Raw genomic sequence first — 26,875 nt, forward strand, 5'->3', positions numbered from 1 at the left:
TGTGAATAGTTGTTTTAAATTGGGCCTACAAATATTTCCTATTTCTGCAGACAGGATATAAAAAAAACGTAAGACGTGAATTTTTATCCAAAAATTTCTTCATCAATTAATAGCCGCGCCTTTTAACGACAAACCATTGCTATAGTTATTTATCCAAAACAACATGCAGCTCATAACATTGAGTTTATTCAATATTTAAAAAAGGTGTTTTTTTTGCAATTAAACCTTGTGTTAAGATAAAAGAAGCGTCTAGATTAAGGTCTTATTGTAATATAGTTTTAATAGTTTCGTTGGCTAAACTGTATTTACTCTGTTTTGTAGGATAACTATATAAAGATTCTGCTTATTCATTGGACATCTTTGACCTCTATATATATCAGAGGTGGGAAGTCTCACAATAGTTTATTGTATCGTATTATTGACAGCTTTCCGCGGATGGTAAAATGAAAAATTTTAAGATTAAATCAAGTTTAGTCTATAAAAGAATTAAATGGTACTTTTACTCATACAGTTAAATGGACAAGTGAACCCCCCCGAGAAATTTATTTACATTTTTTAAAAACAAATTTTGCATAAAAATACATTTTTTCATATATTTTGTTTATGGCTTATATGATATTTGAGGTAATATTTCATCTTAATCGAAGTATCATTTGATTCCGAACAGAAAAAAATAATAGATTAATTATTTTGAAGAATAAAGGTACTAAGAAAGAGAGGGAATGTCTGATTGAGCCAATAGGAGAATCGCATCGGAATTTACATTGGATCTCATTGGTTGAAATTATGTACACATTTTCCTACGAAGGCATGTTTTTTTTCATATCATACATACATAAAAGTCAGCTGTTAACAGTATATTTTCTTAGTAGAAAGCTTTGCGGAATCAGAATTAATTGCCCAAAAATTTCGTTTACAATTTGAAAGCTTGAAACAAAGTTGGATTCTTAAAAAAAAAGTTAGGCTGGCAACTCGCTGGTGAGGCAAAATTATTTTTGTGAAAAATCCTCCAAAATCGAATAAAAAAATTTACAAAAATGAAATAAAATCTTAAGAGGGTTATTAACATATGTTTTTGTTTAATTTTTGTAGATTTTTAATGTGCTTTTGGATGATTTTTCACAAAAATAATTTTGCCTCACTATCGAATAGCGAGTCTATCATTTTTTAAGAATCCACATCAGCTTGAGTCGAAAGTAAACAATACTTTTGTCTGCTAGGAATGTTCTCTCTTAGATTTGACGAAAAAAGGGTTCAGAATATTCTTCTACTCTTCTATTTCTATTTTTTGAAGCAAGGGAAACTTTTCAGTTTCGGCTGATAGAGTTTTGTCTTGTCATTTTACCAGATCGATGTGTATCTATCTATTTATCTAATTAAATACGTATATCCTATTCGTACCTATATTTATATTTGTGTTAGTGGCGAAGCCCCAATTGAGGTACCCCCACCCCCTTATTAGTAGCGAAGCTACTCTATAATTCACAATGTTCGTCCGTCCGTCTGTCCGTAATTAATGAATTAGGGGGAAACGTGATTTTCTCGGCTCCTATTCAAGATAGACAGCTGAAATTTTTAGTGAAGATTCCCACTATATATGCCCATCTATAAATATATACATTGTTTTGTCCGTCTGTTTGCTATTTGGGGTGCTAGATCTATTCCTAGATTTTTACGTTTTCGTGATTTTCTCAACTCCTTTTATTTTTATTAAGATTTGTCTATTAATTGCAGTGCTAGATCGATTCCTAGATTTTTAAGTTTTCATGATTATAAGGTTGCGTAATTTTAAAGGTGTGATGATTTCCCTGTTTTACCAATATTAATATTTATTATATGACGCCGCTTTATAGTATTTTTTTCCTTATATACAATCATAATTTTTGAGCTTCGCTACTTATGGATGTTGTCATCCTTGTTTTACACTTAAACAATAAGTGCTTTTCTTTATTATAATAAAATTGAGTGGATATCTGTTATTTTTTCGTATATGGGGTGTCACAACTCCAAAACCTCCTGATTTTAGTTAAAAATTAGTACATGAGAGATTCTCCAAACTGCAAAACCTAATCGATCCTGCGGTTGTTGAGATCTTTTGCTTCAACATGGCAGATAGTTGTTAACCTTTGTTACATTATATCTAGGTGTCAAAAATATTAAGTTTTGGACTGTAATCCCTGAAAAGCATAACCTAATTGGTAGAGCGGTTGCTGATAAAAACCTTATAAATTTCTCTTTTAGCCTAGGAATAAGTTATTCTTAGACTTATATAGAAATTAGATATTAAGGAAAATGTAAGCTTTAGGAAGCCCAAACTCCTTGGCTAGCCTGAAAAATTTCATAGGATTTAGTCCATAGTTTGTTTAACAGTTAAAAACGTATTGTAAATACAATTTATGAAAGTCTTTGCATGACTTGCTTCGGCAAATATTGACGGACAGACCTTAATACTAGAGTAGCGGCAATACTTTAAATAAATAATAAACAACAATCATACATTTAGATAATATTTATTTCACGAATAGGCAGTTTTTAGGGATTTTATAATAATATTTACATTTCCAAAGTATTTTTTTTAACTGCCTTCATCAAAGTACAAAATAAGAAAGAAGTAACTGCGGAGCCCATCATAAAAAAATAGGGCCCCGCAATACAGATGCACGTTAAAAACAACTTTTTTATTTTTATGACATATCACATATTTTTATTTAACATTGAGAAACACAAATTTTTTAATCTCATAATAGATTATTTAATTCTGCAGCTAACTATTTTTTTTTATATGAAGAATTTATGAAAAAGCATTTATAACAATATGTAAAACAACTAAGAGTTTACGACAATAATGAAAAGAAAAAAAAATCTACATTTCTTCCATTGTTCTATATAATATTTGTTGTGATGCTAGCTATCTAAAGACTAGTGAGTGAGTATTCCTACAAAAATGTACATCAATTTAATTAAATACACAACTATGACATTGAAATAATAATATCTTAATGTGTAAAAAAACAACAACCATAATGATTTTTTTTTATTTAAAGGGAATATGCACCAAAAAATTTACATAAAAAAGTTAGTGCTCATTCCCTTTGAAAGATTTTCAAATTTCTATATTTTTCATACGAAAAAAGTTAGATTATAGCTAAACCATCTTTGTACAAAATTTTCCTACAAATTAAATAAAAATCACTTAAAGCACAGGTTTTTAAAACAAATACATACATAATCATTAATTATTAAATATAATTTTTATTAAAAAAACATATGAAATCAACTATAATTGCACCGGGTTAATTAAAAATTCATTGAAACTGGAAGATTTTTTTTTCTATAACAATTAACAACAATTATATTAATGCATGTTTTTAAATGTGAAATTTTTGTGTATTTTTAGTTTTACCTTTTTTTGTTTTTAAAAATTTTGTTGTGAATGCGAAACAAGTTTTTAATGATATGTAACTATAATTAATCCTATAATTTATGAAATCATTTTTTTGTTCTTAAGAAATGAAAACGAATAAAGCCGCTATTATAAATCTAAATGACAACCCTTGATGAATTTATATTAATGATGTTAGAATACCTTTTAGAATTCTGCAATTTAAATACTGATAATTAATTTAGACAATTACTTGAAATAAATCTTAATGCCTACAGGTTCAAGGAAATAAATAAAACAGTATATATGTATGTATCCTTACAATAAAGTAACAGGATGTTTGCCTGTCAGTCTGTTTGTCGGTCTGTTTGTACCAAAGGATCTCGCTACAAGCTGAACTGATATGGTTCTCCTTAACAGTGTAGCTTCTCATAGGTCCTGGGAAGGTTTTTTGGGGGAGGGTACGACCTACATCTTAAAGGAAATCACCAAAAATAAAAAAAAACGTCGCCTAGCTAAACCAAAAAAAAAAATAATTAATCCCATCGAGCGGCAAAAAAAAATTTTTAGTAAACAGCTGATTTTAAATTTTCCGTGCTTTAGAGGCCTCTAGGGGCGTAGCCGCTTGTAAGTATATGTATATACATAGCTATATAAAGCAAGTTCTGTGTTTAAAGTTTTGTCTGTGTATGTGTGTGTTTGTGTGTCCTCTAATGAGACATTCAAGTTTTTAATTTACTACGGGGATTGAATACTAATTATGCTATTGGCAAATTCATATAAAACCTGCTCAACTAATCTAAATGGGGACCTTCCATGAATGATATCTAAAAAAATAAGCAACTTGTAAAATAAATCTTTTTTTGTTTCTGTATAAACTAAAAATTGGTCAGATTTTGACCCAAAAAAAACATTCTTTTTATTGGAAGCAATTTTAATATTTAATATGCTACTCAGGTAATAAAACGACACTTCGATGTTAACAAAGCATTTGATTATTTAAAAAAAATCAGTTGAAAATTTGTCTTTCAAAATTAGAGTAAAAAAAATAATATGATATAGAACATTTATATTTTATTAACAAAAAGAATTATTTAATCGAACAAATTTAACTCGTTCAATGGAGATTACCTTTTTAAACCAGGCTTTATTGTATTTTAAAACGATTTATTGCCCCAAATAATTTAAAAAAAAAACAATTATTTCTTTTTTAGTTATAGAAACTTCTGTCTACAAAGAAATAATTTTCTTTATCTAATATGAATAATTAGTATTTATTTAATGGTGAATGTTATCTTAATATACAGAAAATAAGAACAAATGGGGGAAATTTTCAGAGGAAATGGGGAAGAAAATATATGTAGTATCTTATTATAATGTATAAATATAAATAAGAGAAATAAATACTCTAAAAAATCATTTTCTTTTCTTAAAAATGCTCCAAAAAGATTCTCGTTTTAATTTTAAGTTAGTGACAAACTTACAAATCAATAAATTATGCTTTGAGTTAAGGTTTTGAAAGTTTAATATATGTAACTGCAAAATTACTGAAAATAAATATTAATTTTTTACAGTATATATTTGTAGAGTATAACTAATAAAGGTGATAATCCCGTCTGTAGATAAGAGAAGAGGACAATAGTACCACAAATTGCAGATAATTCTAAATAACAGAAAGGGGGGAGGGATAATACCCCTCCCCCCATTGTTTAAAATATCCAATATATTAGTTAAGGGTTGCCATTTAGATAAATAATTTATTTGATACTTAAAAACTATCTTTTACATAATTAATATGAATATATAAAATCTATTTATGAACCTACAAGAAATAGAACCTATCATTGTTATACACAAAAATTGTAATTATGCAAAAACTGCAAAAAATTGATTGCAAAAAAATATTTTACTACATATTATCTTTGTCGCATGGAGGATCCTTTTATATAAAATAATATAGAGGCCAGCATGTGTGTGTGTGTATGTGTATGTGTGTGTGTATGTGTGTAAGAAGGGTGGGGAAAGTCCAAAATGATGGTTGTATCATATGGAAGGCGGATAATCTAAGTAAAATGAAGGGTATATCCAGTGAACTTATAGTTTAGGCTGCCTTGTGTCGCCCCCGAGGGGCTTGTATATTATAAAATAGGATGGGGGACAAAATTTACCCTTTAATATGATAAAGAAAAGTGGGAGGTGGGTAATATTATTTTTTTTAAGGATAAAAAGAGGAGAAGTGAGGATTTATGAAAAGAGATGTGATATAAAGCAAGAGCAAGCTACAGAGACAGGGGGAGAGAGAAGTAGAGAATATATAATAAGAACAGGAGAGGAGAGAGATGGTGATATTATGAGGTAGAGGGTGGGTGGTGGGTGGATGAACAAAAAGGGTTTGTTGGGCGAGGTTTATCTAGCATGGTCAAAATATGGAAGTTATGAGAGGAAGTATGAGAGCAGAGACTTATGTATTTCATATATTATTCTCTGCTTACCCCTCCCTCCCCCCCCCCCCCCAAACGGCAGAATGCTGTATGCCTGCCTGGAACCAAAAAATACTGGGTACAACCCTTTTTTTTTTTTGCAAAAAAAATACTTTTTTTCACTGGTTTAATTACAGGATATTTTTTTTCTCTTCACGGGTTTGTTTTCTTGAAAATTATACACATTTTATTACATTTTTATGTGTATGTTTGTCTGTTTGCTGATATGATGAAAAAAGTCCACTTTTGCAATTGTAGATATGGAGAGAGAAAGAAAATGGTGGCTGCCGGAATTATTGATATTCTGAAGGGAGTATACACGGGGTTATGAGGTGGGGGTGTGGGGTGGTATTGCTGGCCTGTAATAGTGGGAGTGGGTGTTGGGTGTATATAAAGGGTCATCTTTGCAACAGTTTCTAACCATTAACCTAAAATATTATCAATATTAATAATCTTTCATTCTAATGCTAAAAAAAAAAAAAATTTTTGGTAAAGTATATAGAAAATATTTCTTTTTATTATTGTCTGATTTAAGCTTTATCTTGATTTTAAAATAAAGAGGCTCGACAGGAGCTTAAAAGCCAATTATTTTTAAACTTAAAGCCGAGCAGATGCCGAGCCAAGCCGAAATGTTCAAAATATGTAATTGAAAATTCAAGGAAATTGGTAAATAATCAAATGTAGGAAGAAGTCATAAAGTTATTGTCATTAAATCCGGAATTACGGAAGAATATACAGACAAATCATGATTATAGAGTAGCTGCTCTAGGGAAAAAATCCATGAGGAAACTTGTAAGTTGGAAAGATTATTGATGAAAGTAAAGTAGGCCAGTTTTTGCTCTAACGTGCAGGGAGGGAGGGGCTGGACAATGTTAGAAGTAAAATTAATCGTCGAAGATGAAAGATGGAATCAGAGGAGGGGGGGGGGGAGGTTGAGCTATTTCATCGTCCATTGCTCAATCCCTGTATCCATGTCGAACAAGTGTAACTTTTTACATTTTTTTTTAGAAACTTTAAATAAAAAGTAAGTATTATGGTCCATCTTTTCAATATAAAAGTAGGTTGAGTCAATATAACTCTGTATCTTAAATTGAAACCTTAAAACCTTAAAAAAATTATAGTCCCTAGTTATATGTAAGCTACAATACTCTAAAAGTAAACACCTACCTAAATTTTATTCTACATAGAAGTAATATGTTGTTGAGTAGGTATGCTAATTCCCCGGGACCCAAGGGTGGCCGGTAACCGTTCCTGTTGCACCTCCCGCCGCAGGTTCAACCCGCCGTCGCCACCGTGCAACTGTCCAGGTAGATTGATAGCCTCTCCGCGGTACTCATCAAACGACCGGTTGGCGGCTTCCACATCAGCACTGCCGTTGCCGACCACCGGTGCTCCGCCGCCGACGGAATATTCGTCGGAGCGGCGGTGAAGCTTAAAGTCGTCCGACGACGATCTCTCCGAGCTGTCAAGGTAGTCTTGTTCCATGGTGGCGTGGCGAGACCGCCCAGAATCGTCGCGACGATCGCTGATGTCACCGTCGACGCCATCTTGAATACCAGGTGATACTAAAAATAAAAAAAACTCAATTAAAACACGACAAGAACAATGATGAACATATATAGCTGAGCAAATAAGACCAGAAAGGACGGAAAAGCATTATATGATAATTATAACCAATAAATTTTTTTTTTACACAATTCAGAACTTGTTGATGGACGTACGGACATAAACATTCAATAGAGATTTATATGTAGAATAGCTGCGTTGATTAAAACGGGTCAAATCTATTTAATTGTCAATCCCCTAACATTAACATATTTGAAATGAACCTCTAGATATCTATCGACATTAAATACAATTCTGGAGGGGTGTGCAGTCACTCCAGCACATGTGTAACATTGTCAAATCATTAGAAATTAATATTATTACAACAGCACAAGCTGCCTTAATAGATCTATAATAATAGATGTATAACCCTTTAATTACCTGGATCCCTTTGTTGGGGACCTTTTTCGTGTCTACTAGCAAATTACTTTCTGCTTTTTTTTGTAGCGACTTGGCTATTAATATTTTCGACGCTATTGGTTGATTTTCAAAGACCCAATTGAAAGTCGGAATATACAGTTATTTAACCCTTTCCCTCTATTGTTTTACTCTAATTTCTCCGTTTGCTTCAAACTTTAATCACCTCATATTTTACAAGCTGCTGTATCGTTTTTTTCGATTATGAGACACAAAGCGGATGTAATAATATGTGGAAGTCAATGCACACCACATTAAATACAATTTTGAAGGTGTAATAACATTTTTGTTCCCTCTGCAGGGTAAACACTTCAAAATATACGTTCACCATTTTCAACCTTTTTGTGTATGGTGTGTGTGCGTATGTGTGTGTGTGTGTGTGTTTGTTAGTGTTTGAAAGTTTGTTTGTTTTGAGTTTAAGTGGGTGTTATTTTGTAGGTGTGTGTATGTGTATTTACTTAAGGTAAAAATATAAGTTTTAATTAATATTTTTCCATTTCAAATAAATTTCTTTTCAAAGTGTGTGTTAGTATGTCTGTAAAAAAAAGCAGGAATATGGTGATAGGACAATAAATTTATCTTCTATCCAACTCTTGTGTATTACTTTAATAGCTTGGAAATATAAGGAGAAAGAAAGAGGTGTAGATTAATTATTTCATGGTTACTAGGATTATCTAATTATTCATAATCCCATTTTTTGTTTGTGAAATTTTGTTGTTAGGGGGAAGATTGGGTTGTCGATTTATCCACCATTACCCTCTCCCTCACCTCCCTGGAAGGTAAAAGGTAAAAAAGAATTGGATTCTAACCACGTAGTCAACCTTTTTTGTTCTTAATATTGATCTTCTGTAAAACACAGGGATGCAGGTATATGGCAATTAATGTTAAATAATATTCGGGTGAGGGAAACTAAATTTTAAGAGAAAGGAGTAATTTAAAATTAATAAAACTGACATCATCCCGTTAATGAATTTATCATTACGTGGATCTTACACCAGATTTTCTTGTACAGTAATAAATTGAAACTCGCAACTGGCCAAAATAATCCCCATACACACCCCATTACCCCTCCCCTCCTACTGGATGAATGAACAACCAATAAATGATGGCCATGTTGGCAACTTTAAATGACGATAATTTGTCCCCTGTTAGAATATCAAGGTTTAATCTAAATCTATAATCTCATTCCTCCCTGGAAAAGTAAAGGATATAAACCTTACTTGAAATTCAACATGCATATAACTTTTTTGAAAAAAATGACCTACTATTTAATTCTTAAGTGATTGTGTCTATAAGTATTGCAGCAACAAAATATTTCAGATTGATAGAGAGATAAAGGCGTCTGCACAGATACTGTAGAGTCAAAATGTATAGAGTAGCTACCCTTTACAAAGAGATGTTTGGACAGAATTAAAAAGATCTTTACTCTAAATATCCTATAATATAAATTATTCTTGGGACTATTTTCTCCCCTCCCCCTTTTTAAATATAAAGCATACTAGATACTAGGGGCGAAACAGCCAGTTTAACAAAAAGCTCAGAGATAGAATTTTACAGCTTACGATTTAATTTAGTAAAATGATTATCTTAATATATCTAAAATGAGAAAAAAGACTAAGCAAGGGTGAAAACTTTAATACAAGCGCAGACAAATTGACTGTCAAAAATAAATAAAACGGACCATTTCTATCATATAAAAAATTAGTTGTTTAAAATTTAAATTTCAACATGTATGATTCGGACTTTTTTGTTCCCAATGAAATGTTTTAACTCGATAGCACGATTCTGACAAGCCTTAACTTATTAACAAGAGCTATCTATTATAGAGGCACAGATGGACGTACTCCCAAAACATCCTAACTTTAGAATAGCCTCACTTTGAAAAAAAGGCTAAAAATAAAAATAAGTAAGTCCACCCTAAAAAATCCCTCACTCATTTATTTTGTGACCGAAGAAGGTGTTCCTTCACATCCACATTCTCATATTTTATATTCGAAATAATACATAATAGCAAAATATTGAGTGATAGTGTCTTAGGATGAGAGTAAAGCAAAGTGAAATGGGTATTTTGTGTTATTGTTATAAAAGGCGGTTATGATGATTGGATAATGTGATACTTGATTAGAGTAAAGCAATAGAGGGGAAAGGGCTAAATAACTGTATGTCCCCACCCTGAGGAACCTGTGCCGACTTTCAATTTGGTCTTCATATATAAAATCAAACAATAGCGTCGGGAATATTAACACAGTCAAGTCGCTATAAAAGAGCAGAGAGCAATTTGATAGCAGACGGAAAAGGTTCCTAACAATGGGATTCAGGTAGTTGTCTCGTTATACACCTATATTTATAGATTTATTTGCTACATGTGCGGAAGTGAATGAGCACCACCGAAGTTATCAAGATGAAAGATAGAAATCTTTGTCAAAATGTTACAAAGTATGGAAACTTAAAACCCAACAAACAAGATTTTATGTATTTTTACTACTGAAAACTTACATGTGGCGTTCAAAATTATTTTTATCTCTAAAAAAATACAAATTAAAGTTGAAAATTTCCAACAATAGAAATTATTAAATAACAATCAAAAATTAAAACAAGGATGACAACATCCATAAGTAGCGAAGCATAAACAATTAAATTAAGAATTTAGATATTAGTTGACAAAAGCATGTATATTATCAAAAAATCACGAAACCTTTTCAACATTTGTTTTTAATTTCTTAATATTTATTTATATTTCAGTACCATGACTAACAGACTGACGGTCAAAGTAAACAACGGGAAATTTAATTTTGATATTTTTAACTACAAAAATTTTTTTAAAAAACGGACCATAAACACCAAAGATATGAAGAAAAATGTGAAAAATATAAAAATAGCCAAAAACCTGCAAAAAGGCAGTCTGACCGCCATTGATGTGTTCTTGAAACGAAAGGAAATTTAATTTTGATATCTATAACTGAAAAACTTTGGAAATTGGGCCATAAACACCAAAGGTATGGAGAGAAATGTGAAAAATACAAAAATAGCCTAAAACCTGCTTAAAGGCAGTCTGACCATCATAGTTGTTCTCTTGAAACGACAGGAAATTTAATTTTGATTCTATAACTGAAAAAATTTTGGAAATAGGACCATAAACACCAAAGATATGGAGAAAAATGTGAAAAATACAAAAATAGCCTAAAACCTGCTAAAAAGTGGTCCTATCGCCATTGATGTTTTATAGTTAATTGTGCTCCTTGATAATGGGAATGTTGTCAAAAAATTTCAGCCTTTTATCTTTTATAGGAGCCGAGAAAATCACGTTTCCCCCAAACTAAGACGGACATACGGACAGACGGACATACGGACAGACGGACAGACGGACATTTCAAATTATAGAGTAGCTTCGCTACTAAAAAGAAGAAAATGTCTAAAATTAGCAAAACAAAGCTAAAAAAAAATTTTGCTTTAGAACTTAAATTAAGAAATGTCTTGTAATTGAAATTATTGTTGGATCTTATCTAATTATTTATGTTATAAAATTTCGTCTACGAAAAAGAAAGCTAATACAAAGACTAAATTACCAATGGCAAATATACATTTTAATTGACCAGTGGTAGGCCAGTATGACGTCATTTTTTAAAGGAACTATAAAAAAAACTTTAAAAATTATCAAACCATCAAAATATAGTAGAATATTGCTCACCTAGGTGGCGCTTGGGAGGTGGGGAATGTAGGTCACTGTCACTTGAGGTTGGCCGTTTGTTTGAGTCTATGGGTGATGAGTTCTCTCCCTCGGTGCCTGCGGCTTCGTCCTCCCTGGAGGCCAGCGAGGGGTTCGAGTGGATTGCCTGGTGCTGCTTCAGATTTCCCTAAAATAAAAAAAGTATGATTTTTCTGTAGGTTATATTTATAACCAAATAAATCATACAAGACAGCTAGTTACAAACTATATTAAGATAAATTGACTGGAAGATTAATAAATCTTCCATTATCCTTTCCTTGTGTGTCTTGTATCTCCATGATTGATGGTATCATGTGAAAATTCATACATATGTAAATAATTTTTACCCACATCCAAACACTGCCGTTTTATACCCGGTGGGTTTTTCAAATAAAACATCCTTTACGGCCAAGAATGCGCCCAATGTTAGAACTATTCAAAATTAATAGAAAATTAAACATTAACATAAACATTAGATTAAAACTAAACTAAACATTAAAAATTTCTTTGTCTAAACAACCATATATATCTTAAAAACTCTTTTTAATATTGAAATTTCAAAGTTTTCTTAGTCAATTTAACGAAAGTTACAGTCAATTCAAAGAACTTAATTTGACTTAAGATAAGATTTACAGCCATGACTTAAATTATCAATTAAAGAGAAGCTGCACAGTTAAAAATGAATATATTTATACAAAAAATAGACTATGCAGGAGTTGACGACAGTTTTTTGTTTGCATAATGTGAAACGCAAAACAATAATATTCAAATAAAACTTTCCTCCCCGTCCTGACTTAATTAGATTTGGAAATTTTAGATTTTCAATTTGTTTTTGCAAATCGGATTTGCATGAACCTCGTTTCAAAGCTTTCACAACTCTTGCTGCAGTTGGGCGGGTGAATCATATTTATCCTCTTTTAAAAGGGAAATCTATTATTTATATCTCACTGTAGGGAGGATAGGAAAATTGAGCTTAAATAAATGTTCACATAATTTAAGCTAACAGAATCTTTACTGATTATTGAATGAGATCCCATGATGGTTTACTTCAATTGTTTTAAAGATTGAGTAGAAGTATTTTCAATGACCCAACTGTGTTGTGTCTTTGTTTGATAACTAATTTGAATTGTTTAGACCCCCCCCCCCCCCCCCTACTCCTTATTTTCTAGGCAGTACAGTATAACTATTTCTATCATATCTATTTGCAGAATAAACTAAGTATAACAACTTAGAAATTGTATTTTGCGAGACTACTCTATAGGTTTTATGCTTAACGTTTCTAATGTCAGTCTAGATATGTAAACACTCATTATGCAAAAGTACGAAATCTATTAAGCCTACAAATAGTCTTGACAGATTTTTTTATCACAATTACTTCAACAGTTTATGGATATAATTGTCCTTGTTCAGCTAGTTTTATATAGAAATTTTATTACCAAAATAAAACTATGTATATATATGTATGTACATGCTTAATTTTGTTACAAATTCAACTAGTAAATGTGATAAAAATTGACTTATAATCAGGGAGGGAGGGATTATTGGGCTGTTTATCATACTAGTCCCCAAAGTTTTAAATTCTTGACAAAATTGTAAATTTTTAATTGGTTGGTTCAAGTTAAGTGTCCTTACGTTTCAACCACTTATTGTATTCTTGTTTTTTTGTGTATCAACATAAGAGATGTATTGTACATTAATTTATAGGCCATTGTCTTATCCCTCTAGATTCCTGCATATAATGATTAAGAGATCAACAAGATCGTGGGGAGGCCCTGATCTCAAATATAATCAATAAAACTTTAAACAAGGCTGGAATTAAACAAGCTTCACTGCAAAGGAAGAGGAAATAGACCAAGAAATAATTACATTAACAACAATAAATGAGGGGGGGGGGGGGGGAGGAGAATATAATCTAAAATTGTAAATAAAAGGAAGGCAGCTATAGGGAAATCAATATAAAATTTTCATTTTTATTGCGCCACTATAATTATTTTTCACATTCAATGATTTTTAAATTGTTCAACAATAAAATGTATATCAAAGTCTTAAAATATCGTTTTTATCCTACTATATAAAGTAGAAAGGTTTTTTTGTCTGAAGTTTAGTATCTCAATAACTACCGAACAGATTGGGTTCTCTATTTTAGATAAGCTTCACATAGGTCCTTAAATAGTTTTGGGCTGTTTTATTTTCAGATTTAAGATTTTGGGATGGTTTTAAGCCATCCTTCAGGCCCCTAGATGTTATGCATGTAGCAGCTAGTATTAGAAATAGTACTTAAAATGTAATATATACATTCCTAAATAATGTCAGAATAAAAGAATAAATAGGTGCGCATTTACTTTTGCAAATAGTACAACAGCATTTAGTTTTTTTAATTCGCATAAAGACACTTTTGCAAAAAGTAAAGGGTGTGTTTGTAGTTCTGATGATTTGATAATATTATACATATACGGAAGTGAGGAGACACCAATAAATGACTATAATAAAAGCATTGACTGAAATAATATATTATTGCGCTCCAACTAAATTCGATTCAAGTAATTTAACAATTTCGTGGAAATGATTTCTTCGCTGAGGTCGACAGGTTGATAAACGAATGGATTTGTGTGAATTGGTAGGGTAAATTTGCGTTAATCGTTAATGGACTTTGGTGTCATAAATATGATACTTAAAAACAACGGCATTTTAACACCTAAAAAACTGAATTTTTAATAAAGAGTTTATGCAAAATCAAAAGTAATCCAATTTAATTGTAGTTCCTACTACACAGTAATCCAAACGAGAATCTAACTGTTCGAGGTTTGGAATTTGAATTTTTGATTTGTTCTGCCCTGGTTATATTATATTTGAATAATAATTTATGAGTAAAAATACACATATGCTAATGCTTTTTCTTCTACCATATTTAAATTAAATTGAATATTTTTATATCAAGAAAGAATTCAGTGGCGTTTACAGGTTTCTATTCCGGTGTAAGGGGGGGGGGGGGTAAGTGATCGTCCCCAATAGTAAAAAAAACTCAATAGTTTTGAAAAACATTTTTAATAAACAAACACAAGCGCCTTGTCCATATGTTTAAACGCACAGACTAAGCACTATGGTGAAGAGGGTGTCAACAGTCAACACCCCCTCATATGAAAAAAAGGCTTGGACAGCACATCTTTCCATTAAGGATATAATCATCCTTGTTAAAAAAAAACAAATAATAAGAATTAAATGAATATTCGCAAAAGTTAAAAATATTTTGAAATGCCAGGAAAACAACAAAATTGAATAATGAACATGAACAAGAATAAATATATCCAGAAGATTTGAGAAAAAAGTAACAGTAAAATCATATACAATAATAGATATTTCCAACATGAAACCGATTAACATCCGCTGAAATAGAACCAGTTCTTATCCATACAGAAAAATCATGAATATAATCTTATTACAGACAATTTTCCACGAATGAAAATAAAATTATAAAATTAATATCAATTTGTTTGCCCGGGCAATTGGCCACACAGGGCTAACAAAACTGGCTTTAACATCATTATTTTTCATATTAATATCCACGAAAAGCTATCTAATAATTGGATTGAGAATGTATGAAAAAAAATAATTTATGTTTTAATATTTCAAAAACAAGTAAAACCAAATGGATTAATGAACCTACAAACGGACAGATTCTGGATATAGAGCTGCTCCGCGACTAAAATATTGCCAGCTGAAAAGGCCGAATAATGAATGGAGCGTGCTGCTGCTGCACATGGAGTTGCATCTTACGAGCGGCCAAGGAAACGGATGGACATTCGACGATTTTTTTTATCAATTTAAATTGTGTATTAGTTGGGTTATCATTAGTATTGACAAATTCTACCCATTTTTTTCTTTCTAAAACTGTACTTTATAAGCTTCTTAAAATTATGGACCTTGACGACAAATGCTTCTTCTTTTGCAATGCTTACAATGAGTCTTTTTTTTTACATGGACGGGAATAAAATCTATGAATATCTTACCCTGTCACTTCTTACGAGGAAAAGGAGAAAACGAAATAGAAAACAGATCGTAATTTTGCATTCAAAACAACGAAAATTTTAAATCCTTTTTTGCTGCATTTTTAAAGAAAAAAATATGAATTTTCTTATTATTTTGGCATGTATTCTCATTAAATATCTGAATATTTAATGTTCTAACTTCAAATCTTATTAAGTTTTGTTTTGAAAGTAAAGAAGGAAGTCTGCTTTAAAAATGCAATTTAAGAAGAGACCTGCCATATATCTGAGCTAACATGACGAGATGCACGGTTGAAACAAGAACAATGACGGCCATAAGTAGCGAAGCTTTATCAATTGCTAATATTTGTATTTAATCGATATATAGTCATTTAACAGAGATTTATGGAAGTGTTTTACCTGCATGAATGTTTAGATTATTGGATGGCCCCTAATTATAGAGTAGCAGCGCTACTTAAATCGCAAACTACGAGGGGGACAGGGGGGGGGGGTTGCACAAATACGTGCGAATTTTTGTTTTGAAAGAATGCAAAAATGATAAAGTGAGCCGAGATATAAAGAAGCAATAAAAAATCTTCTAAATCATGCTTAATTTCTTTAGCTAAAACTTAACATTTTTGGCTAGAGGAAAAATAGTCGCCCCCTTCAATAAGCATATAAAAGGCAGAATATTAACATAAACGGAAAAAGCATTAATTCATTATCCATTCACCTATCCCTGTATAATTGATCGATGCATTCTCCACTTCTATCAGCTTTTAACAATCCCTCATTTTTTGAGTTTAAAAACTCTTAAAACAACAACACTTGAAAGTGGGTATTTACTTCCGCACATTTTTACATATTTTCAAATCATTAGAGTAAAACAATAGAGTGGGAGGGGTTGAATAACTGTATGTCCCCCCCCCCCCCACATGGACCCTTTGCCGACTTTCAATTGGGTCTTTGATTATCAGCCTATAAAATATCAACACAGCCAAGTCGCTACAAAAGAGCAGAAAGCAATTTGCTATCAGACGAAAAGGGAGTTATACACTATTACTCATTACATTTATTATCAAATACTAAGAACCGCAAATTATTACAACAGCTTTCTCTTTCCATTATACTTATACCCTCTTATATCCATTTGCTATTGTAGTTTTTTGGCGAATAAGAAACATATATTGATGTGGAAATATGCGGCAGTAAATGCACACCAACTTAACCCATATTAATCAGATGCAAACAAACAAACGATTAAATCATTCATTAAATCTTGACGTTCATTATAAATGGAGTCCATGTATTGTGTTCGAGTCTTGGCTTAAACTGCATTATAACTGATGATATTAAAAAATATTGCAAGTTGCAGGGCTAATAAACAGGCGCAGCCAATAACCATGCGATAACTAAACAGATTGGACTTCCATTCAAAAAACAGTCATTATAAATCCAATAATTTTTATTCAATCTTGATAAGTTTTGCCTGTTTCTTGCCAATGCATTCCTTTTTTCTCTATAATTATAGTGTCCTAACATCAAATCAATAACTAAATTTTAAAATTTCTAATTTTCATTTTATTCATTGGATCAAAAACTTTTATTGAAATTTCATTGATTAGTTCTGTACTACATAAGAGTGTTCAAATGTCTCAACCGTTAATTTTATTCTATTAGAGGGGTAATTTTGTTAGCCATCATTGGTTACGTACCTTAGTAGTGAAGGCTCTGTCACAGTCCGAACATTTGAATGGTCTCTCCTTCGTGTGAGATCTCATGTGGATTTCCAGCCCTGACGCGCAACCAAATACCTAAATAATAAGCAAGTATAGAATACGTCCTACGAGTGACTGACGGACGTACGGTTAGTCAGAATGTACGGACGGACGGTTTGACGGACGTAATTACTCTATTACAACGTGTAAGTCACGTAAATCAACTGCATTTCATTTGTAGCCTCAAAATCAGTAGTTTTTCTTGTCTCACGGCCGTTTTGCCGGACCGTTGTACAGATAGAAATAAGTAGCATAAGTTGTTATAAAAACTGCTATTGGACAATCCATGTAAGTACTAATAAAATAAAATTTTCTCATAGGAGGGGGGGTATATAAAGTATTGTATTTGTATGATGTACTATACTATACATTATAGGAACTTAGGATTGGATTGTTATCGGGCACAAAAACCAGACCATAGAATATGATTGAAAAATGTAAAATTTATTAAGAATCTTCAGGTTTATTATTAAAGGCATATGACCCAAGGTAGAGTTTTGAATTTATATTAAACATTTTGTACAACCATGAATTAATAGTTTTTCGATCAATTGTTAAAAAGTGTATTGAGAGGTACTTTTTTCATTATAATCAGGTTTCTGTACTTGATCAAGACCCATCCCCGTGGTACCATATTATATTATACCTATCTATCTATGTTCCTGTTGAAATAAACCATAAAACAATTCACACAAATATATGAATTATCTTACTCTCAGGGGCAACTAGGCTTTTTTATTTATAAAAACTAATGTATTTGCCCCTAGCCTCTAAGTTAATTTCAGAAAGAATGGTTAAGGGGGCTGGTTGGTTAAACCTCTCAAAATAGTGAGAAAAAAAGTTGCTTTTTGACTATGTCATCAGAATGTTTCACAGAACAGTAAAAAAAGATACCCAAACTTTAATTTATACAATTAAATAATTACATTTTATTATATTTTACAAGACAAGACAAATTTAGATAAATTTGACTCGAGTTAGCTCGCCCCTATATTGGAATTATTTTAGATAATTATTTTGTTTTATTGCCCCCATCCTTTGTATATCTATTGCTTTTATTTTGTTTCCAATCAGTCGTGGGAAGTGAAAAATCATTCCAGCCCCCCTTTTTCCTTTTTACCCCCTGTTAAATTGTAAACCCCTGATCCTAGGGCCCTCGTGTGTGAAGCAATTTAATAAACTATGCCCCCTCCCCTCAGTTAGGGGCCACTTAGACCCGTCCCTCCGGTACCAACCCCCATTTATTTAGCGTTAAAAAAGTTTCAGGCATATTTGAACGAAACGACATTTATTTTGAGATGTTGAATGGGCCGAGAGACGAGAATACTTTTTACAGCCAATTTTCTTATCATAAAAAAGGAAAGAAAAAAGCTCAAGTCTTTTTATTTTGTCCAAATATTTGAAAAGTTAATTGGCAATTACTGAAGTAAGATGTTCAAAAGATTTTACATAATGAAAATAATAAAATCTGAAAAGTAAATTTTTTTTAACGCCCTTTGTTTATACTTTTCCATAGAAAATTTAAAGTTCACATTAAGATTTCTTTAAATTTTGTTATACAAATATTTTTTTTTCTTTCATTACTATCATGAAACAGTGTATAGTGTCCAATAAAAAATGACCAATAATAGACCAGTATAAATTGTAATTGACCAATGATATTGTATACTGGTCTATCGTTGGTCATTTGTACTGTATGACGTCATTTTTTATTGGGCACTATACGCTGTTTCTTTAATATCAACAAACTAAATTTAGTTTAAATAAATGACCCAAACACATAAATTTTTTTTGTAGAACCCCATAAAAATAGTTTTTGTCCGTATCTAGATTAATGAATCAGACGTGATTATAAATTGGAAAGATTTCCCCGGGGACATGCAGCCGCATCCGTAGCTGTACCATCCGCATTTTTTTTGTACAGCCGCAGACGTGCGACTAACTTAAAAAAATCCCAAAACGCTGCTTTATTATTTTTGTACAATTTTCAGCCGTTTTTAATGAAACATGAAATGCAGGATTTTGTTATATTTTGTTGCAGCTGCAGCTACAGCCTAAACCGCAGTTGCCAGTAATTCAACAATATACATTCGAATATCAGCCGGACTAAAAAATGGCGGCAGATTTTACTTTTTCATATCTTTTATATTTCACCAGTTTTATCTTCTATATTGCCAAGAATACGGGGATAGGCATATAGAAAACAAAATAAATCTTCTCTAAATTATCAATGGCTATACAAAAATAGAACTTTGTTCTTTTATTTTCTGGGAATAATAAATTGATATTCTTGTATATTAGATATCTCAAAATATGGAGGCTTTGTTGCTAAGGAGTTCTAATATTATGTTTCTATTGGGTTTCCTAAGATTTCTGGAATGGCTTTTTTGGTTTGTATTTTCTGAAAGCTATTATGATAAGGGACAGGTAAAGGACACGACTAGAAGGAAGTGAAATTCCTCAATTTTTTCGCTTTACCTTTATTATCAAATATACCCTCTAAAGACATTTTGAGAATGTTCAACATGTAATTTTATGTGGAAGAGAGGGCACACCACAAATGTACGCATTTACAGCATCACATTGTGCAAGAGCCTGTTGTCTAAAAATCTTACCTTAAAACAAATTTTGCAGGTTGTCCGTCCTCTGCCAGCCAGGTATGCATTAGGTCCTAAAAAAACAAAATATAATATTCTATTTATTACCTATTTATCACCTGTCATTTGAGAATTTTTCGTGTGAAAAAATTGTTTATGACAAATTTAATGAATAAGCATAAAATCGTCAAGAGGAGTGATGTAAAATTTAACGATAAAAATAATAAGGCTATAGTCCTAATATGTTTGATTGGCGAAAATTTGGGATGAACCATTCCTTTTCCATGTTATAAGCTACTTAACAGTTAGGATCATTCTGTAAAATGACAAATACTGCCTTTATTTACTAAGTAAATCACATATCATCCTGACAGATTAACGAAAAATAAACTAAAACCGCTGTTTAGGTGTTAAGATTAAATTATCCCCCATTGCCCAACCCCTTTCTTCCTGTCAATTTTACATTAAGTCTGGTCAACTTTTTATTTGTATACTGTGAACATGAGATGGTGTGCATTCATTTCCACAAATAAACAAATCATCAGTGTGTTATTACAACAGCACAAATTGCCCCTTTCCCTTTGCTTTACCCTTATCAGTAACAATCACTCTTAATTGTTTCCTATCCTTATATATAAAGAAGTAAGGTTTTTTTTGTCTGAAGCTTAAAATTTTAACAACTGCTGAACCAATTTCTCCATTAAAGGGAAGCTTCACATATGTACCAGGTTGGTTTTAGGCTATTTCTGCTATCTACCTACCCATTCGTTTAGAGGCCCTTGATGATAGGTGCGTTGCCGCTAGTTAAATAATATACTAATAAGAAAAAACAATGCGGTTGTTATATTTTGCGAAAATTGATGAACAACAACATGTTAACATACAATATTTTAAGATTTAAGTTGAAAAAGTTTTTTATAGCTCATCAAGCCCAGATTTAACTGTTGATATAAAGAGTAAAAGTGCCGTGTCACTTGATTAAATACACAGCTAATACACCACTAAAATCTTTTGGCCTAGACATATTTTTTTAGTAGCAAAGCTACTCTATAATGTCGGTACGTCCGTATTGCCTGCAGACGTTAAGAAAGTTGAAATGGGTATAGAATATACGTGGATATTATGACAGGGGAAAAATTGTCGCCAATTCAGGTTGCCAACATGGATATCACTTATTAGTCAATTTGTTCATCCAGTAGGAGGGGAGGGATGTGGTAAAGGGGGTTAATGGGGGGTGTCATGATTTTAGCTAGGGTTGGGCCGGATACTTTTTTGGCCGGATACCGGATACCGGATATCCGGCTGATTTCAAATGCCGGATATCCGGTTAACGCCGGATATCCGGCCAAATTACCGGATATCCGGCCGGATAACCGGCCAATTTACCATATATTAAAGTAGCAAAAAAAATTTCTTCAGAAATCTTATATAAATTTACATAAAGATAAACATAAAGATAAAAAATGTTCTTCTAGCTTCAATAATAAGAAAGTTATACTAAGCCATTAAAAATTTTAAAAAGCAGAGATTTTTGGTGTAAAGTATAAAAAATTATATAGCCGGATATCCGGCCGGATAGTTTCAATATCCGGTATCCGGCCGGATATTGAAAATGGCCGGATATCCGGCCACACCGGATATCCGGCCCAACCCTATTTTTAGCTAGATACAAGTTTCCCTTTATTACATAAAGTACATGATAATCTGGTGTAAGATCCACGTAATGATAAATCCAATAAAGTAAAAGCAGTTTTTCTTGTCGGCTTGTAAAATCTGAATAATTATATGAATAAAATTCATTGTTCTTGGTTTAGTTATTATCTTGCTTCGTATCATATGGATATAATTTTCATTGTTAGGTTTTTGTTTAGCCCAATTTTAGCATTTTTCTCAGCGAAATTAATCCTCAAATTGTCCAAATAATTAGAAAGGCAAATTTTAATTAAAATCTATTTTAGACTTTGTCAAATGCTATGTTTAAGTCAAAGTTACATCAAAAACCTAAATTCCTCAATTAGATGTAAAGCCTGTCTTTGGTAGCTTTGGTAATTATTAGGTAAATAGATAGATGTAGATTATTTTAGTGGTCTTTAAAAGTGCTGTAAACTTGATAATGCTTCGCTAATTATGAGCATAATTATTATTGTTAAGCCTATAAAATATTAATAAAATGAGAGTAAGGTATAGAAAATGATTTCTATAAAACGTGGATGCAATAGTTGACCTTCTATTTTAGAAGTGTATGTCGAAAGAATTATTTTATTGGCGTTATTTTTTGACAATAAGCATTACTACCCTACATATCTCTACCGGAAACGCATTAAATTAAGGAATGAGACATTGGACAGCAAATTGCCCCTATACCAAAATTGTCTAACCACGGTATCTTAATGGTTGGGTCAAAAACTTTGTCTTGTCTTATCCCTTTAGATCCCTGCGTTTTGTTGATATAATAACAGGGCACAAGATTAACAGCGTGAGACAGATAGATATGTTAAACCATGTGAATTCAACATGTTGTCTTCAGAATATTTATAATTTCTTTCTCTACCCTTTAGATAATCCCTAAAAAGGAGCCCTAATCAACTACCAGTAAAATTATCTTCTAGAAGTTTACAAAATTGTAAGGAAAGATTAGTAGTCTAATGAAAAATTTAAAAAAATAAAAATTTACATAACAAACACAAAAATGTGTGTTTGAGTCAATTTGTTTGTTAGAGGCTTGAGTATTTGTCAGACAGCAGACGGACGTACAGACAAAAATTCAGTTATAAAACAGCTACGCTACTAAAATGTTCTAAACAATTTAGACTAAAATGTGAATCGTCACAAAATTTCAGACCCATATCTTTTATAAACTGATTAAACACTATTTTTGTTTAATTGTTCATGTGATGTAGCTAAATGGACGTAGGGGCTTTTCCCAGTTATAAAGAAGTATCGTTGCAGCAAATTACTTTAAAATTATACAAAATATTGAAATAATCAATTTGCCAAATTCTGCTTAATTATTATATCTTCCGAAATTTTGATAGTTTATAAAGGCAAAGTTGAAAGTAAATTCTTAGAGAGTTGTTAAAGTTTGCTCCATCTGAAGATCCTTTACACCAAAACTTTACAAATGCGATGACATATTTTACACAGCTCTTTCACTTTATAGATACACATATAGGGGATCCACGAACTTTGCCATGTTCAAGTACAGAACACTTCATATAAAAAATAAAATTCTAAAGAAAATTTTAAGATTCAACGACAAGTTTTAAGAGCAGTTTCCCTCAAAGTGCCCAGTCGAGCACAGATCTATCCCCAACCTTAGATTAAGGGGATGCAGGGTAGCCCTGCAAGTTAGGGGCACCGCATTTATAAGCCCTGCAAAGTTAGGCATAAAGGAAAAAACTACCACTCCCCTCTCCTTTTTTTAAGATCAAATGACAGCCCTAGGCCTGTTAGGTTGCTCTTCCATAAATTTGCCCTATATTGGTTGGTTTCTGTACTCCAAGATGGCAAAATCCGTGGACCATCTAATGTATATGTACATGACTCAACCCTTTGAAAACCTTTTAATCATATTAATCTGATTCCCTGTTATATAAACATACGTAAAAAGGATTACTTCATTCTTAAATCTTTCCCCAGAGAAATAACTATTTGCTAAAGGAAAATAATTTTTTTAATCGATTATAATTAATAACGCATATATTTAAATAAAAATCCGTTTATAATATCCTTATATAAAATTAACAAGATGTCCTGAAAGATTTCGCTAACCTCTGAACCGATATGATTCTCCTTTTCAGTGAAGCTTCTCAAAGATCCTAGGAAGGTTTGTAACTATTTTTGGAAGGGGTTCAATCGCCTCATAAAAAAAATTATACCTCCCAATTTTTTACTTTTAATTTTTAAAGCGAAAATTTAAAGTAAGAGGGGGCCACCACGTCATTGCTCCAAGAGGCCTCATGAATAAATGACCATATTATTTTTATAATCTTAAAGTCCAAACAAATAGGTAAAGATTCCTTCCTGATTAGACCAGGCTCTTTTTATAATTTGGTGTGCATTCACTTTCACATATGTATCAAATTATAAAATCTTCCAAACCGCAAACTATTAAAACCACAAGGCCCCTTCCTGTTTGCCTCAATTTTAAGTATTAAACTCCTGTTTAAAATTATTTGCTATTTTTTGCGAATATGAAGACTATTTACGGATATGACAATGTGCGGAAGTGAATGAACACCTTTTAAGCCTCTCTGATTAGCCCGGATTCGAACCTAATGTTGTGGGTCACAATTCAAGGCACACATTTTTTTTATCATGGCCAGTAGCGGGGACAGCTATTCAGATTGTTTAATCATATAATAATGTAAATTTTCTTTTAAAATTGTTCTTTCAATGTGCTCTTGTTATTCACAGATTAAAAAGTTCTTACAAAAAAACTTTAAAAAAGCTAATTTAATGATAAATCCTTTATTTTTAAAATTATTTTTAAATATACAACAAATGCAATTTTTTATCAATTGTATTTTTTACAGTATTTTTGCTTTGCCTCAATCTGATAAAATACCTCTGACACTAAAAGTTATTATGTTAAGCCAGGTAATTTATCCACGAATCCTATCTATTTTCCACTTTTTTTTTCATTCAGAACAATGACTTTATAAAAAGGTATCTATACAGAAAATAAAATTTTTTACCTGTTAAAGCTAAAGAGGTGGGAACCATAAGTCCAAGATCACCCGCCATTCCCAATCCGCCTTTTCCAGCCGCTGCTGCCGCGGTCAGGTGTGGTAATAACGGATTACCAGGCCCGCCGGCGCCGCCAAGCATCCCAAACGGATTTCCCATGAACAACGAGAATGGGTGTGATGAAAGATCAAGCGGAGAGCCGGTACCGCCACTGGTTGCGGCCAGAGCAGCCGCCGCCGAAAATGGTATGTTCATCGGGGCCGATTTAGGGATCACGTCGGGTCTGGTTGGATCCAGAATTGCAGGCGACGGTGTCCGCTCGTCAAACGAGGAACTGCCGCCGTTTTTCTCCGAACTTCCCGGAGTTCCGGCCTGGTGGTTGTTGTGGTGGCCGCCGCCGCTTAGCATGCCATGCATACCCGCCGGCGACGGTGACTGATTGTGTGTGGACAGGTCCTCAGGTTGTAGAGCTCCGGCGCTGCCGCTGCCTGGGCCACCAGGAAGGCTGTTTCTGGCAGCACTGCTGCCCCCCATACCTCCAGCCCCAACTTTATCTGAAATAGTGTACATTGTAATATACATTTGCGCAATTACTTCCGCATATTATTACATCCGCGGAATTTTTTATATTCGCCAAATACAAAAGGAAATTAGAGAGGTTGTTTAATAATGTTGTATAGCAAATGGTAAGATGTAAGGTGCAGTTTTTGCCAATGCACTAATAAAATTTGCGGTTTTATGAATAGATATTCTGTGCAGAAATGGATGCACACACTATATATATTTATCCTTAATCCTACTCAATTTTTCAAACTTTTTCTCTGGACCTTTCCTTGTGTATGTGCGGATGTGGGAATTGCAGGGTTACAACGGGGGGAGGGTGGGGGTGACCCACCCCCCTGGTTTTTATTAAAGGTTGAGCTGGATAAAGGGGTGGGGCAGGGGTGTGTGCTCTGTATAGCGGAGGAGGGAGAAGGCAAATATAGAAATATATAAGAAAATGGGTTCAGCAAAGAGAATATGGTCAATACACAACTTATACACATACACACACACATACACACACACACACATATATTGATATTGGTAAATTCTGTAAATAGAAAATATATATTTGTGATATAGAAGTATAGAGAAAGATGTATGTGTATGTCTTCAGGGACAATGGAAGATAATATTATCTTCCCCCAAACTGTTATCAACAAAATTATGCATTTGCTAGCTTGTGCATAATGGGGGAAAGAAATGGTTGTAGATTTAATGGTCAACACCCTCCCTGTAGAAAATCCTACATTTATATATATTTTATAGAAATTATATCAAGACGGGCTAAAGTTTCTTTGTGTTTTATTCTTTAACAAAATAACAAAAATTTTAGTAGCATAGTTGTTCTACAGGTTTGTCTGTCTGTTTGTCAGTCATGTATTTGACCTAAGCTGTTATTGTGATCTTGAAGTACCTGAAGTAACAAACAGACATTAAGACATAAAAGTTTATATTAATAATGTTGTCTATTTATTTAATACGTCTTAGTAAATAATTGAGGACCTTTGAATTTTTCATGTTAAGGTTTAAAAACCAGACCTCCTGATAAATTTATAAAAGCTAGATTTTTTCAAAACCTAGGTACTAAATAGGTAATAAAATAGAAAAAATACATTTTGACCTCATATTTTATTCTAAGAAAACGTTTGATATCCAAATAAAGGATCTGCAATAAGTTTTATGTCTTTCAAACGCATTCAAAATTATCAGTATTCTTTTTAATAAATGTAATGAATTTAAGTGGAAAAGTTTTCAGTATTCAACATGGTAAATATCTGTGGGTTCGTTTGTGAATAAGTATGGATTAAATAATTGTTGAATATTGAAATTAAATAGCTAGATCTCTATCTGGAATAAATCACAGAGAATGCAGGGACCAGGGATAGGGAAAAGGTTGGATAAATATATTTCCTCATATTTAAAATTTAATTCTGCCTTTGTTACAAAATACAAAATTTCACATTAGAATGGTATTATCAATCCTTATGCCCTGATACATTTTTTATCCATTATTACATCCCTGTATCCCTGGTAGACTATAGGAATGTGATTATGAGATTCCTAGTCTTGACAGATCTATGCATCAATAGTCACAAGTAGAAACATCATAAGAATTAATATATTAATCTTCCCCCCATAATCTTAGTGTTTGTAAATATTAGAAGACGAAAGGGTTGTAAATTAGTCAAACAG

At 32.2% G+C, this 26,875-nt stretch overlaps 1 protein-coding gene across 1 annotated transcript in view; it reads right to left on the bottom strand.

Moving 5' to 3' along the window:
• Positions 1-2,494: 2,494 nt before the first annotated feature.
• Positions 2,495-26,875, bottom strand: part of LOC145324449 (homeotic protein spalt-major-like) — a 124,466-nt gene continuing 100,085 nt past the window's right edge. Inside the window, exons 5-10 of the mRNA XM_080167038.1 lie at positions 24,646-25,191; positions 19,967-20,022; positions 17,289-17,387; positions 11,573-11,738; positions 7,030-7,427; positions 2,495-6,290 (exon numbers count right to left, since the gene is read on the bottom strand). Coding sequence (XP_080023164.1) covers positions 7,042-7,427; positions 11,573-11,738; positions 17,289-17,387; positions 19,967-20,022; positions 24,646-25,191 — 1,253 coding nt within the window. The 3' untranslated portion in view covers positions 2,495-6,290; positions 7,030-7,041. The remainder of the gene's footprint in view (positions 6,291-7,029; positions 7,428-11,572; positions 11,739-17,288; positions 17,388-19,966; positions 20,023-24,645; positions 25,192-26,875) is intronic.

The sequence above is a fragment of the Acartia tonsa genome, chromosome 1, assembly GCF_053477335.1.
Source record: "Acartia tonsa isolate MP-2025a chromosome 1, ASM5347733v1, whole genome shotgun sequence".
NCBI lineage: Eukaryota > Metazoa > Arthropoda > Copepoda > Calanoida > Acartiidae > Acartia > Acartia tonsa.